General features: G+C 42.5%; 1 protein-coding gene across 8 annotated transcripts in view; it reads right to left on the bottom strand.

The window, feature by feature from the left end:
- Kansl1 (KAT8 regulatory NSL complex subunit 1) overlaps positions 1-14874 on the bottom strand; it is a 147395-nt gene that overhangs the window by 3372 nt on the left and 129149 nt on the right. For 7 of the 8 annotated variants that reach the window (XM_070027682.1, XM_070027685.1, XM_070027683.1 and 4 more), the window contains 4 exons: positions 8717-8899; positions 8072-8260; positions 7583-7731; positions 1417-1538 (listed from right to left, as the gene is read on the bottom strand). In XM_070027682.1, coding sequence (XP_069883783.1) covers positions 1417-1538; positions 7583-7731; positions 8072-8260; positions 8717-8899 — 643 coding nt within the window. The remainder of the gene's footprint in view (positions 1-1416; positions 1539-7582; positions 7732-8071; positions 8261-8716; positions 8900-14874) is intronic. The other variant, XM_070027689.1, reaches the window with a different exon arrangement.

Raw genomic sequence — 14874 nt, forward strand, 5'->3', positions numbered from 1 at the left:
TCTGAGAGACTGGCGAATTCAAAGAAATTTAATTTAAATTTTTTTAAATTGAAGGCAGGGTCTTGCTATACAAACCAGGCTAGTTTTGACTTTGTAATTTTTGTGCTCAGCCTCATGAATGCTAGGATTATAGGTATGTACTGTGCCTCCCCCTGCACCCGTGCCAGGCTAAGGAACTTGTTTATCTGGGACATACCACTGGACTGGCATCATATGGGAATGCATATGATACAGTTGCCCAAACTTCTGATCTGCCATCAGAAGCTGGAAATAAAGACATATGTGAGGGGCTGGGAATGTGGCTTAGTGGTACAAGTGCTTGCCTAGCATGCGTTAACACACTGGGTTCGATTCCTCAGTACCACATAAACAGAAAAGGCTGAAAGTGGCACTGTGGCTCAAGTAGTACAGTGCTAATAGCCTTAAGCAAAAAAGAAGCTCAAGAACAGTGCCCAGATCCTGAGTTCAAGCCGCAGGACTGACAAAAAACAAAAGATTTATATGTGAAATCCTTCTTTGATATTGACAATGGAGTCAGTATTTAAAAATGCATTGTTTTTGGTATAAAACATGTTTATAGACCACAATGGCCAGAGGCCTCAGGTTGTAAACTCCAGTCTGGTTGATGAAACTACATAAGGAATAAGAAAAAAAATATGCACAGAAATAATTTTACTCCTGTCAGGTAAGACCTTTTTCATCTTTTTATTTTTATTTTATTATTTTTTTGGTCGGTCGTGGGGCTTGAACTCTGGGCCTGGACTCTGTCCCTGTGCTCAAGGCGAGCGCTCTGCTGCTTGAGCCACAGCGCCACTTCCGGTTTTCTAGTGGTTTATTGGAGGTAAGAGTCTCACAGACTTTCCTGCCTGGGCTGGCTTTGAACCTCAATCCTCAGATCTCAGCCTCCTGAGTAGCTAGCTAAGATTACAGGTGTGAGCCACCAGTGCCCGGCTATCTTTTTTATTTTTTGAGACAAGAGTCTTGCTTTGATAGCCTAGGCTAGCCTTTAACATGGCCCTCTCGCCTTACCCTTCTAATTGCTAGAATTAGATAGTACCATGACCAGCTTAAGACTTTTTTTGGGTGCCAGTACTGAGGCTTGAAATCAGGTCACTACACTCTCCCTTAGCTTTTTCATTCAAGGATGGCACTCTTACCACTTGAGCTACACCTCTACTTATGTTTGTTTTTGCTGGCTAGTTGGAAGTAAGAATTTCCTGGACTTGTCTGCCTGTGTTGGCTTTGCATCTTGATCCTCATATCTCAAGTCTCCTAAGTAGCTGGAATTACAGGCATAAGGCACAGGTACCTGGCAAGATCTTACATGAGTAGGGCCCAAACCTTGTTCAGAAGGGATGGGAAAACAGGTCAATGATACCAAGTGAGGGCAAGGAGCTGATTACTTAGGGTTTCTACCTGGGAGTAAGGATTTCCTTATATTGTAGTTTCTCTACACGGGTTGTTGCAGCAACAGACATAGGGATGACAATGTTGTTAATATCAAATGAGCTCTCTCCCCTTCTCCTCCTTACTGGCTGCTGTAAGACAAAAGGGTAAGTTTAGAGTGAGGTACAATTCTATAAATGTCACCAGACACTTACGGCAGGATCACCGGTAACAAAGCAGCTAGGGTCCTGTGTACAGTTTGGCAGTGATTGTGGACATGGCAGCTAGCTCCTAAGTAGACTCTCTTGACAGCAAGTTCTTGATTGGGGGCGGGGCGGAGGGGGGGGTTGGGGGGGGAAGAAAGGAAAGAAAAGAGGGGTAATTCCCATTCACAAGTCTCTCTGACCAACCTTCTCTATCATAGGCTCATGTTATTGGGATGGGTGTCCTGGGGTCTTAAGCCAATTATTGGGATTCTTATTCCTCCACAAATATCTTTATTAACTCTATTAACACCCTTTCTTAATCCTTTTACTACCCCTATAAAGTTAAAAACCAAGTTTACACTTATTGGCAACTCCAGTTAAAAATACTGAATTCCCTTATCTTAAAAGATGTTCAGGCTGGGAAGGTGGCTCAGTGGTAGAGTGCTTGCCTTGCATACATGAGGCCCTGGGTTCGATTCCTCAGCACCACATATGCAAAAAGAAAAAAGCTGGAAGTGACGCTGTGGCTCAAGTGGTAAAGTGCCAGCCTTGAGCTGAAGAGCTGATAGACAGCACGCAGGCCCAGAGTTCAGGCCAGTGATCGACCAAAAAAAAAAAAAAGATGTTCAAATGACAGCTTCATCCTTCTTTTTGGTCAGTCATGGGGCTTGAACTCTGGGCCTGGGTGCTGTCCCTGAGCTGGGGCTTGAACTCTGGGCCTGGGTGCTGTCCCTAAGCTCTTCAGCTCAAGGTGAGTGCTCAATCACTTGAGCCACAGAGCCACTTCCTGCTTTCTGGTGGTTAATTGGAGATAAGAGTCTCATGGACTTTCCTGTAGGGGCTTGGCTTTGAACCGCAATCCTCAGATCTCAGCCTCCTGAGTAGCTAGGATTTATAGGCGTGAGCCACGACCATCCAGCTGACAGAACGATCTTAATGGGTCATCTCACCTTGGTTGCCATGTGATGAAAGCACCTTCCTCTTGAAGATCTGTACTCTTCAGCTAAATATGGACCCACTACCTTCTCAGCCCTTATACACCTTTCCCTCTACTATTCTTGAGGAAAGAGTAGAGAGCCTTCTAACCACATCAACAGAGAAAAGTAGAAGGAAACTGAAGAGGAGGACCTTGCTATCGCTCCTATTCCCAGAGAAAGGAAATGTGTTTCAAACAGAAGTAGAGAAGATCAAGTCCTTGGGGAAATAAAACTTCCAAAGATCCAATCAAGAATCGGAGGTAGTCATCTATAGTAGATGGAACATCAGGATGAATAAATCAGGGAGCCAAATGGCCTGGTCTGTCAGATGGAAGAAAAAGTCTAACTGCTTTAGCCCAGACAGCAAAAACTTCATCCTGAAACAGACTGTTAACTGACTTATGAGAGAGCAGAGGGAAACAGTGGGATGACAAACGTGCTGTCATGGCAACAATACAGCTGGAAATACCCAAACCAGCAAGTGTGGCCAGGCCACAGGTAATGTGTTAGTGAAGGAAGATTATCTGTTTCCTCCACTTAACTACTATATCCTCTCTTCTTGAAAGGTGATAAATAATTACATATCCCATCATCTTAGGACATTTAAGAAAATATTAAAAATTAGCATTCTCTGGACAGGAATTTTTTTTGTTGCTATCTTTTTTCAGATCACTACATTATCCTTTTCTTTTCAATTTCTTTCTCCACCAATGAAATTAAACTATCAATGACACCACAAATTGACAAAGAAAAAAGAATTCTTGACAAATGGTTGAAGAGATTTTTGCCTATTTTGCCAGGTTGAGTTTTACAACTGAATATTAGTGACTTCATACCTAAGGGGTTCTGTTACATCTCTGCTGAATTTCAATGCCCCATGTAAGAAATGCATTTTAAGCTGGGTGCGGGTGGCTCATGCCTGTAATCTAGGTTAGCAAATGTGGGGCTCTGAGGTTAAACCCCAATATTGCCAAAATTAATTTATAAGAAATAATTTAGGAAGTGGCGCTGTAGCTCAAGTGATAGAGCATTCGCCTTGAGCTGAAGGACAACGCTCAGACCCAGAGTTCAAGCCCCACGACCAACAACAACCAAAAAAAAAAAAAAAGAAGAAGAAAATAATTTAAGCCCAGCACTGGTGGCTCACCCCTGTAATCCTAGCTACTCAAGAGGCTGAGATCTGAGGATCTCGGTTCAATGCCAGCCTGGTCAGGAAAGTCCATGAGCCTCTTATCTCCAGAAAATCAGCAGCGGCGCTGTGGCTCAAGTGGTAGAGTGCTAGCCTTGAGCTGAAGAGCTCAGAGACAGTGTCCAGGCCCAGAGTTCAAGACCCACACTGAAAAAAAAATTTTTTTTTAAGGTAGGCTTGAGGAAAGAATATGTCTTAGTCAAGAATGAAACTCCTGGCAGACACTATGTATTTTTTCTGAATCTTCTTAGGTATGCTAATTGAACCTTCAGGGCAAAGAGACTTATTGTGAGATTGTCTGAAGCTTCTAACACTTCTCCTCAATCTGTGATTGATCTGCTCAGTCTACTTTTTTGTATTTAGAGGCAGAAGTAGAAAGTAGTCAATGAGAATGGCAAATGGTTCCTAAACTTAGTTTTATTAAAAACAAGACAGGAAATATTTAAAAGAGGGGGGCGGGAGCTGGGAATGTGACTTAGTGGCAGAGTGCTTGCCTAGCATGCATGAAGCCCTGGGTTCGATTCCTCAGTACTACATAAACAGAAAAGCCAGAAGTGGCACTGTGGCTCAAGTGGTAGAGTGCTAGCATTCTAGCCTTGAGCAAAAGAAACTCAGGGACAGTGCCCAGACCCTGAGTTCAAGCCTCAGGACTGCCAAAGGGTGGGGAGATGGGAGAAGAAGACAATGACTCTGGGAACTCCCTGTCTTCCGAGATGAGATGAAACAGGAGCAGAGCCTCCCTATGTCTGGGATAATGGGTGTTAACATCATGCCTGACCTCTTCTGAATATTTTTAGTTTTTTTTATGCTGGTACTGAGCTTGAACTCAGGACCTGGGAGTTGTCCCTAAGCTCTTTCACACAAGACTAGCACTCTTACCACTTGAGCCATAGATTCATGAGTATCATAGACTTTGGGATGGCTTCGAATCAAAATGCTCAGATCTCCTAAGTCCATTACAAGCCTAAGCCATCAGTGCTTAGCACTTTTGAATCTTTACAGGTTTTTCTTTAAAGTTACTAACATGATTCTGATTCAACCAATCACTTCTGCAAAGCACTGTCATAAATCACCTGACACTCCCTGTTCCCATTTCTTCAGTGCTACCCAGCTTCGGGACCTGATCTAACACTTATTAACTATTAAGTAATTCCAGATTCATTAATGAGTCTTAAGGGTCATCACAATGCTAGACACAAAATTAGAAGTAAAACTTCTAAATGGTCCAGGACTAAGTTATCATTTGTTCATAGGTAAGAAAAACACTGATGTCCTTACGAAGTCCTGGATCTCAGATTTCTTCTTTTCTGCAGTACTCCAGTTTGAATTCAAGGCCTCCTGCTTTTTAGACAGGTGTTCTACAACTTGTCCCACATCCCTAGCCTTCATATTATGGTAATTCTTTAACTTCTTCCTTTATCCTTTGATTATCTGAAACCTTTGTTGATAGTTAACTAACTGTGTATGGGATCCACATACCTATTTAAACAAAAGTTGTGAGGAAGGTGAAGGAGGAGTAAGAAGGCCATTCAGACAAGACTGTCTGATTTTTTTTTTTTTTTTTTGGTCCAGTGGGCCTGAACTCTGGGCCTGGGCGCTGTCCCTCAGCTCTTCAGCTTAAAGCTAGCACTCTACCACTTGAGCCCCAGTGCCACTTCTGGATTTTTTCTTTTTGCTTATGTGGTGCTGAGGAATCGAACCCAGGGCCTCATGCATGCAAGGCAAGCGTTCTACCACTGAGCCACCTTCCCAGCCTGACTGATTTATAAAGCAAAAAAAGAACAATGTAAATTCTATCTCATTGAAAGAGCCTTGTGGGCACATTTTATAAACCTGATCAAAACTCTAAATGAGTTTTGTGATACTGTCTCTATAATACCCCAGCCCAGTCTTACACTATGTAGTATAATAGTGAGAACTAGTTCTGTACTCTGCCTTGAATTACAATCAAAACCCTTTATAAGATACCACACCTTGTGCAATTTACTTTTTTTTTGTTGCTGGTCATGGGGCTTGAACTCTGGGTCTGGGCACTGTCTCTGAGCTCTTCAGCTCAAGGCAGTGCTCTACCACTTGAGCCACAGTGCCACTTCCAGTTTTCTAGTGATTAACTGGAGATAAGAGGCTCATGAACTTTCCTGCCTGGGCTGGCTTTGAACCATGATCCTCAGATCTCAGCCTCCTGAGTAGCTTATAGGCATGAGCCACCAGCTCCTGGCTGCACTTTACTTTTGACTGGAAAGCCTTAGTTTTCAAGCCTCCAAATTCAGGATACATAATACCATCTACATTTCAAATGGCATTACAGAATTAAATGGGTTGGCATATGCAAAGCACTTAGTACCAGCTCAATGTTTAATAAACATTATGGCTTTATAGTTTTGTAATTATTGTTACTATTATAGTACTGTAATTATATCAAAGACCTTTTATCAGGTACAATCAGCGATAGGTATATGTATTTAAGAGGGCATACCTTTGAGAATCTAAAATACTAAGATGAAGTTAATGGCTGGGTGCCAGTGGCTCATTTCCTGCCTAGCCAGCTTGGGCAGGAAAGTTCGTGAGACTTTTTTTTTTGTCGGTCATGGGGCTTGAACTCTGGGCCTGGGTGCTGTCCCTCAGCAATTCAGCTCAAGGCTAGTGCTCTACCACTTGAGTCACAGCACCACTTCCAGCCTTTTCTGTTTATGTGGTGCTGAGGAATCGAGCCCAGGGCCTCATGCATGTGAGGCAAGCATTCTACCACTGAGCCACCTTCCCAGCCCCCATGAGATTCTTATCTCCACAATTAACCTCCAGAAAACTGGAAGTGGCCACTGTGGTTCAAGTGGTAGAGCTTTCACCTTGAGCTGAAAAGCTGAGGGACAGCACCCAGCCCAGAGTTCATGACCCATGACAGACCAACAACAACAACAACAACAACAACAACAACAACAACAAAAAGATGAAGTTAATGAAAATGTGTCTGGAATGGCTGTGCAAACAGCTTCTTAGATAGTTTGGTACTGACAAAGTAGAGGCTGGGGGGAAGGAGTGTCTCAAATGGCCATTTAAGTATTGACACAATAAGCTCTTAGACTTACAATTCTGTTCTGCATACCTGAAAGTATATGCCGTCTCCCATTTCTTACAATGCCCTTAACTCTAATGTTCATCCTTTTATTTTCTGCTCAAGATAGCACTCTACCAATTTAAGCCACAGTGCCACTTCCAGTTTTCTGGAGGTTAACTGGAGATAAGAGGCTCATGGATTTTTCTGCCTGGGCTATCTCTGAACTGCAATCCTCAAGATCTCAGCCTCCTAAGTAGCTAGGATGACAGGTGTGAGCCACTAGTGCCTGGCTTAAATGTCCATTCTTAACACTACCACCACTCACTAGTAGAGTGCAAAGGTATTAATTGGTGTCGTGAATACCTATAGATATCTCTCCTTTATCTCTCCTCTTAAGATTTACTTTTTTTTTTTTTGGCTAAATAGGACCACAGCTATGGTACTGTGTGAAGTCTGATGTGAAATTTAGTCCCACAGAGTCTGCCTCCAGAGCTGGCAGCATGTACAAGCTCTGGGCCTATCCTCAGCACTGAAATTAAAACAAAACAAAAGGCCTGCCCCTGTTTCTATATCTAGCTTCCTATTGATGACTCCGTGGAAACCCACCTCTGCTGACAACACTGCAACAGGGGGTCAAGTATCACTATTTTGGCTTAAAATTCAGTTTGTGTAAATACCTGAAGCTTCTAATCCCACCCTTGACACTGTCTTTCATATTCCCGAGTGACCAGTAGAAGCCTGCAGAGGACAAGTTTATATAGGTACTTACAGATGTGCTGGCTGTGGCCTGTGAACTAGAGCTGGTAGGTGCAGATGTGTCTGATGAGGTGGAAAGCTGTCGCACCAAGGGACTATGTGGTGAATGGTGGGTGGCCGCCAAGTAGCCTGAACTGCTTGTGTCTGTGTGATGCTTCAACACTGCAGAAGTCAACAGAAAAGAGAGAAACACATGGCTATCTTAACCAGTTCTATTTCTAACATTCACTAGGAATGCTAGCAATTCACACTAAAGGTAAAAATGCTTCCTAAGCCTAGAGGATAAAAAGGTGAAGCAAACTGGTTGCTGGGAAGTAGGGGGCCGGGCAGAGGTTGCTGCAGCAGTAAGAAATGACCTGCATCTAGAAGCAGTAGCACCCCGCTGCTTTGCCTTCCTAGAAAGCGAAGTACAAAGCTGAGGGGCAATTAAGAGAAATCTGGGCTGCCCCAGAAAGCTGTGAGCAGGTACAAATGCAGGTAGAGATGCCAGGCCTGGCCCTACCTTCACTTTTCTCAGATGAATGGTCTCGCAATCTCATTTTGCTGTGGTTTGGGTCATGCACAGGTGTTGGTGGATTGAGCAAGCGCTCTGCTTTTGGCGCTGTCACTCGCTCTACCATGGGCACGGCCCCCACATCGTCTAAGTGCTGCCTGTGGGTCCTGTCAAGCCGGGTTTGGTGATGGGACAGCTCTGAGGAGGGGAACAGAAAAAGAGCTGTGAAATATCTTGTCTCAAAGCTTTCCTTGCGTTTTGAGTTCTTATGTTCTCTCTAGGCCAATACTATATATACCCAGGGCAGCAGGATATTTCTTTGGGACTAAAGTTTTTCTAGTAAACAGCACAATAGCTGGTACTAGGAATCACAACCAGAATACGATCTGTGCAAAGATAGGTCAAATGCCAGGCCACTGCTGGCTGTTCACTGAGCATTTCAGATGGAGTCCCAAGATTCATGGAGTTTAAAACCACTTCCAAAGTCTATCAGAGAGCATTTCAGACAAGTAGTAATAAGACTATAAGGTGAATTAATGTGTGTCTTGCCCAGCCCCAACACACTGGCATGGCAAACCAATAATGAGAACTTTTTAAAGAATGAATAAAGAGCATCTGGGCCTCTGGAAGACTCCCCAGGTCTCTGAAACTTACTGGCTGTTGTTAGGAAGGAGCTGACCAACTTGTGCCTGTCTTTACGAGTTGGATCTGGCAGACTGCCTGGCATGGGTGCTCTGTGCTTAAGTGAAAACTTCTTGGGAGGTCTAATCTTGTCAAAAGGCTTGTTCTGCCACTGAGTTTTCAGCATGCTCTGGAAGTGCAAGCCCGTGGGAACATCTGCAAGAAACAGAACACTGAAGGTTAGTCCCACCATGTGGCCCCTGGGCTCCTGGCAGTGAGGGGTGTTTACTATTTCACACTCCTCTTTGATTTGACCAGTGGCTGGATACTGGCAAGGACAGGAACTATCACTGGAAGATCCATCTATGTAACCTTTTTGTTAAAAATTGACATAGGGTATGATTATGTAAGTCAGTCTGGCCTCAAACACATGATTCACCTACCTCAGCAGTGTGTGTGCCACACTCCTCCCATTTTTTTTTTTTTTGGGGGTCCAGTCCAGAGGCCTGAACTCTGGGCCTGGGCGCTGTCCCTCAGCTCTTCAGCTCAAGGCTAGCACTCTACCACTTGAGTCATAGCGCCACTTCTGGCTTTTTTCTTTTTGCTTATGTGGTGCTGAGGAATCGAACCCAGGGCCTCAGGCATGCAAGGCAAGCGGTCTACCACTGAGCCACCTTCCCAGCCCCACTCCTCCCATTTATGAGAACTATACTGAACATCATTCTGTTCAAAATCAATTCACTCTTCCTTTTATTGTCAAATTAGGGAGCAGTGAGGAGAGAAATACTGAACATCTTTAGAATGAAGGGAGCTGGTTTTTCTTTTAGCAAGGATTTTAGTATAACAGGGTCAAAGTAGGTAGAAATGGAAGAGAAACATTTTCTGCTCTTCATTCAGGAAATGAGTTAAAGACTCCAGACAGGAGATACTCTTTTTCCTGAATTTCCCTCCTAAGCTTAGTAACTTTATTGGTTTGACAATAATAAAACTATTTCCATCTAGAGACTTAACTCTGCTTCTTTCTAACAGTATAAAGTTAATCAAGATATACTTATTAGCAAGTATTTATTAACAGTTTACACAGGCTGGCTGGGCACCAGCAGCTCATGTTTGTAATCATAGCTACTCAGGAGGCTGAGAATTAAGCATTGAGGTTCAAAGCCAGGTCAGAACGTTTGTGAGACTCATCTCCAATTAAGCACCAAGCAAAGAAGTAGAACAAGTCTAGACAGATGCTCAGTGGTAGAGTGCTTACCTAACATACGTAAAAGGCTCTGGGTTCAACTCCTAGCACTCAAGATAACACTAGATTTTTTTGTTGTTGTTGTTTGGGTTTGGTTTTTTTGAGACAAGGTTTCACTGCCACCCAGACTGATCTGAAACACCTAGGTAAGTTGTGTTTGAGGATTTGTGTGCCTGGGCTGGCTCTGAATAACCTTCTTCATATTTCAGCTTCCTGAGTAGCTAGGATTATAGGTGTGAGCCACCAGTGCCCAGCTTCTAGATTCATTTTTATTTTCCTAAGAATATGTATGTCATTCAGTCATAGTATGAAAAAATTTTCTTAGAGCCAGGCTGCAGTGGCTAACGCATATAATCCTAGTTAGTCAGGAGGTTGAGAACTAAGCATTGCAGTTCAAAGCCAGCCTGGGCAATAAAGTCCATGAGCCTCTTATCTCCAACAAACCACTTAGAAAAAGCTGTAATTGTGCTGTGGCTCAAGTAGTAGAGTGCTAACCTTGAGTACAAAGAAGCTCAGGGATAGCACCCAGGCTCTGAGTTCAAGTTCCAGGACTGGCAAAAATAAAAATAAAATTTCCTTAGAAAAATAATTTTTGGGGCTGGGAAGGTGGCTCAGTGGTAGAGCGCATGCCTTGCATGCCAGAGGCCCTGGGTTCGATTCCTCAGCACCACATAAGCAAAAAGAAAAAAGCCGGAAGTGGCGCTGTGGCTCAAGTGGTAGAGCGCTAGCCTTGAGCTGAAGAGCTGAGGGACAGTGCCCAGGCCCAGAGTTCAGGCCCCATGACCGGACCCAAAAAAAAAAAAAAGAAAAATAATTTTTGGACTCAAGACCATGTTTTTCCCCAGTCATTTTTCTTGTAGGCAATTTAATTTTTTTTTTTTGGGGGGGAGGGGGTCAATCATGGGGCTTGAACTCTGGGCCTGGGTGCTGTCCCTGAGCTCTTCAACTCAAGGCTAGCACTGTATCACTTGAGCCAGCACACCACTTCCAGTTTTTTAGTGGTTTATTGGGGATAAGTCTCATGGACTTTCCTGCCCAGGCTGGCTTTGAACAGTGATCCTCACATCTCAGCCTCCTGAGTAGCTAGGATTACAGGCGTGAGCCACTGGTGCCCGGCTGGCATCTAATTTTTATCCTTTCAATTTGTGGCACTGCACTAACGCTATGGAGTAGGATGGGGAGAAATGCTGTGCATATTAAGTTCATTCAAGACCATGGCAGCTGTCCTCATTCATTAAAGTTTTCTTTAATGTTTTTCTCTCAAGTGTTTTATATTTCTCAATAAGCAAGTTCTATATGCCTAGTTTTGCTGAGGTAATCCTGAAGCATTTCATGGTTTTTGATGCTGCTATAAAATAACAAACCCAGAATCTTGCACATACCAAGTCCTTTTTATCAACTTATCTACTGCAAATACAGAAGTACAGTAAATTTTAGCATAATGATCTTGTATCTTGTGATCTTGTTTAACTTCTGATTTATAGTTTGTTCACTGTGTGTGTGTATATATATATATATATATATATATATATATATATATATATATATATATATATATGTTATATGCATATATACAAGTAAATTAAAAATACACTTCTATCTACAAACAGAGATTGTTTTATTTGCCACAGACCCACACTTCTGGCATTTTGGTAGTTAATTGGAGATGAGTCTCACTGACTTTTGTGCCCAGGCTGGCTTTGAACCATAACCCTCAGATCTCAACCTCCTGAGTAGCTAGGATTACAGGTATGAGCCAACTGGGTACCTGGCTAGATTTTCCTTTTTATGTGTCCAATTTTCTCACATTTTATTATCACCATGGATATAGGTACGAGTCTACTTTCCTTGGTCATGCAAAGCTTGCCAACGTTTTGACCAAAAGGCCAACATTTCACTACTGGATGGTAGAAGGCATTAGTGCTAAGGATTAGGAATATGAGAAGGAAAAACCCTATTTCAAAGCAAGTCCAAATTTATCACCCAGACTACTGCCTAAATTCTACCCTTTATCCCCTTTAATTCCAGATGAAAAACTTCCTCTAAATAGCTCCTATTCCACTGGATCTTACATTTATTTGCACGTGCTTTATGTTACTGTTTCCTTTATCCTATGTTTCTTACCTTTCAAAAATAATTGTATTACTGATATAATGCCTTTTTTCCCAACTACTGTAAACCTTCCCTTTTATATATATATATGTACATATATATTTATGTATATATTATATATATACATACATACATACATATATATATATTTTTTAGGTATTTACAGGGTTTTGGCCCATAGGGCCAAATATACTTTAAGCATTGTGTGTCTACCAAATCTTTACAATAAGTCTATGATGTAAAGCAGTTACACATTTTAGATAGAAAACAAATCCGATGATTATAATCTTTTTTATTTTTTGTCAGATGTGGGGGGCCTGAACTCTGAATCTGGGCGCTGTCCCTCAACTCTTCACCTCAAGGCTAGTGCTCTACCACTTGAGTCACGGCACCATTGCTGGCCTTTTCTGCTTATTTGGTGCTGAGGAATGGAACCCAGGGCCTCATACATACAAGGCAAGCACTCTATCACTGAGCCACCTTCCCAGGCCCTGAAGATTATAATCTTAAAGGACATATTCCTAGCTATGAGAACATTCACTGACCTTAGGAAATGGGTTTGATTTTTGTGGTGAAGTCTAATATTTCTAAAATTAATGCCAATGAAATGAAGAATAAGGAATATTTTTCTAAGCCAGGCACTGGTGGCTCCCACCTGTAATCCTAACTACTCAGGAGGCTGAGATCTGAGGATCAGTGTGAAGCCAGCCCGGGCAGGAAAGTCTATGCAGATTTTCATCTCCAATTAACCACCAGGAAACCAGAGGTGGTGCTGTGGCTCAAAGTGCTAGCCTTGAGCGAAAAAACTCAGGGTCAGTGCCCAGCCATGAGTTCAAACCCCATGACCAACAGAAAACAAAACAAAAAAAGAATGTTTTTCTCAAAGAGGACTCTGCAGAATAAGGCTTGAACTCAGGGCCTAAGCATTGTCCCTGAACTTCTTTTTGCTTACGTGGCCACAGTGCCACTTCCGGCCTTTTCTGTATATGTGGTGCACATACACAGACTTGAACCTAGGGGTTCATGCATGCTAGGCAAACACTACAACTAAGCCACATTTCCAGCCCAATTTTTTTTTTTCTTTCTGGTCCTGGGTGCTGTCCTTAAGCTCCTTTTGCTCACAGCTACCACCTGAGCTACAGTACCACTTTTGGCTTTTTCTATGATTAACTGGAGATAAGAGTCTCACAAACTTTCCTGCCAGGGCTGTCTTTGAACTGATTTTGACTATTCAAGTAGGTAAGGCAGTACCTTTAAGCACCAAGACTGTTTTAATATCAACAAACATTTGCCACATGTTAAATTGTGAAACTGTGCTTCTATTTGACACAGCTCACCTAAAGACTGTACAACTGAAACCTAATTGTGGTTCAGAAGCTCAAGCAGCATTTGGCTGTAGAGCAGTCTGACAGTGAGGCTGATCCAGGATATTTAATGGAAGCTTGAAAAGAGGACTTAATATTGAAAGATCACCATTTTTAGTAGAAAAGTTACCTCCACTATTTTGCAATGGCTATGTATACATTATATAAGCAATGCATTATGATTTTGCCTTCTTATTGATCTCCCAAATGTGAAAATTAAGTCTATATGTGTGTGTGTGTGGGGGGGGGGAGGAAGTAAGAGGCTTGGCTGTGTAAACAGCAACACCTGAGAACTAAGAAGGCTAAATAGTAAAGAAAACAAAAAAATCAGTTAAGCTTTAGTTTCTGTTTTTTAGAAGAATTTAAAAAGAATTTATTTATATGTACTTATTTTGTGTCCAACTTGGGGGGAGAAGACGGTTCTTGAACAAAGGAACTTGGGCTCTTGCTTCACTTTTTTCTCACTCCAGGCTATTATATATATACCTCTACTTCCTGGCTTCTTCATCATTTTGAAAATGAGCAGTGGTTAGTAAAATTCTAGCACAACCTTTAAGCTTCCACTTCCTGTCTTCTGCAGATACAAACTTAAGCAAGCACAATGGTCATTCCTGTCTTATCTAATACCTCAAATTCTTCAGGGTGGGGAAGTGTAACAATATACATAGCTATTATTTCCCTCACATTTTTTTTTTTTTTTAATCAGTTGTGGGGCTTAAACTCTGGGCCTGGGTGCTGACGTTACCTACAGCTTGAGCCACAGCACCACTTTCAGTTTTCTGGTGGTTTATTTATTGGAGGTAAGAGTCTCACAGACTTCCTGCCCAGACTGGTTTTGAACTGGGATCCTCAGATCTCAGCCCCTGAGTAGTTAGGATTACAGGTGTGAGCCACCAGTGCCTGGCTCTCTCACTTATTTATTTTTTTTTTGTCGGTCATGGGGCTTGAACTCTGGGCCTGGGCGCTGTCCCTCAGCTCTTCAGCTCAAGGCGAGCGCTCTACCACTTGAGCTACAGCGCCACTTCCGGTTTTCTGGTGGTTTATTGGAGATAGGAGTCTCACGGTCTCTCCTGCCCGGGCTGGCTTTGAACCGCGATTCTCAGATCTCAGCCTCCTGAGTAGCTAGTATTACAGGCGTGAGCCACCAGCGCCCGGCTCTCTCACTTACTTTTTGTATATAATTTTTATTGTAAAAATACTGTACAGAGGGGTTACAGTTACATGAGTAAGGTAATAAGTATATTTACCTCCTCCTTTGTTTTTCCCCTATCCCTCACATTTTTAAGGGGCATCAATTAGTTGTACAAGGGATTTCATCTTGACATATCTACATATGACATAGCCTTAGGAGGCATGAGAACATTTATTTACATTACTGGCATGGCATGAATCTCTCAATTCTAATAAACTGAATTAATATCACTTCAATGCTTTCAAATGGTAGCAGGCTCAACTATAGAACATCACACATG

The sequence above is a fragment of the Dipodomys merriami genome, unplaced genomic scaffold, assembly GCF_024711535.1.
Source record: "Dipodomys merriami isolate MVZ:Mamm:240054 unplaced genomic scaffold, mDipMer1.0.p SCAF_19, whole genome shotgun sequence".
NCBI classification, from domain to species: domain Eukaryota; kingdom Metazoa; phylum Chordata; class Mammalia; order Rodentia; family Heteromyidae; genus Dipodomys; species Dipodomys merriami.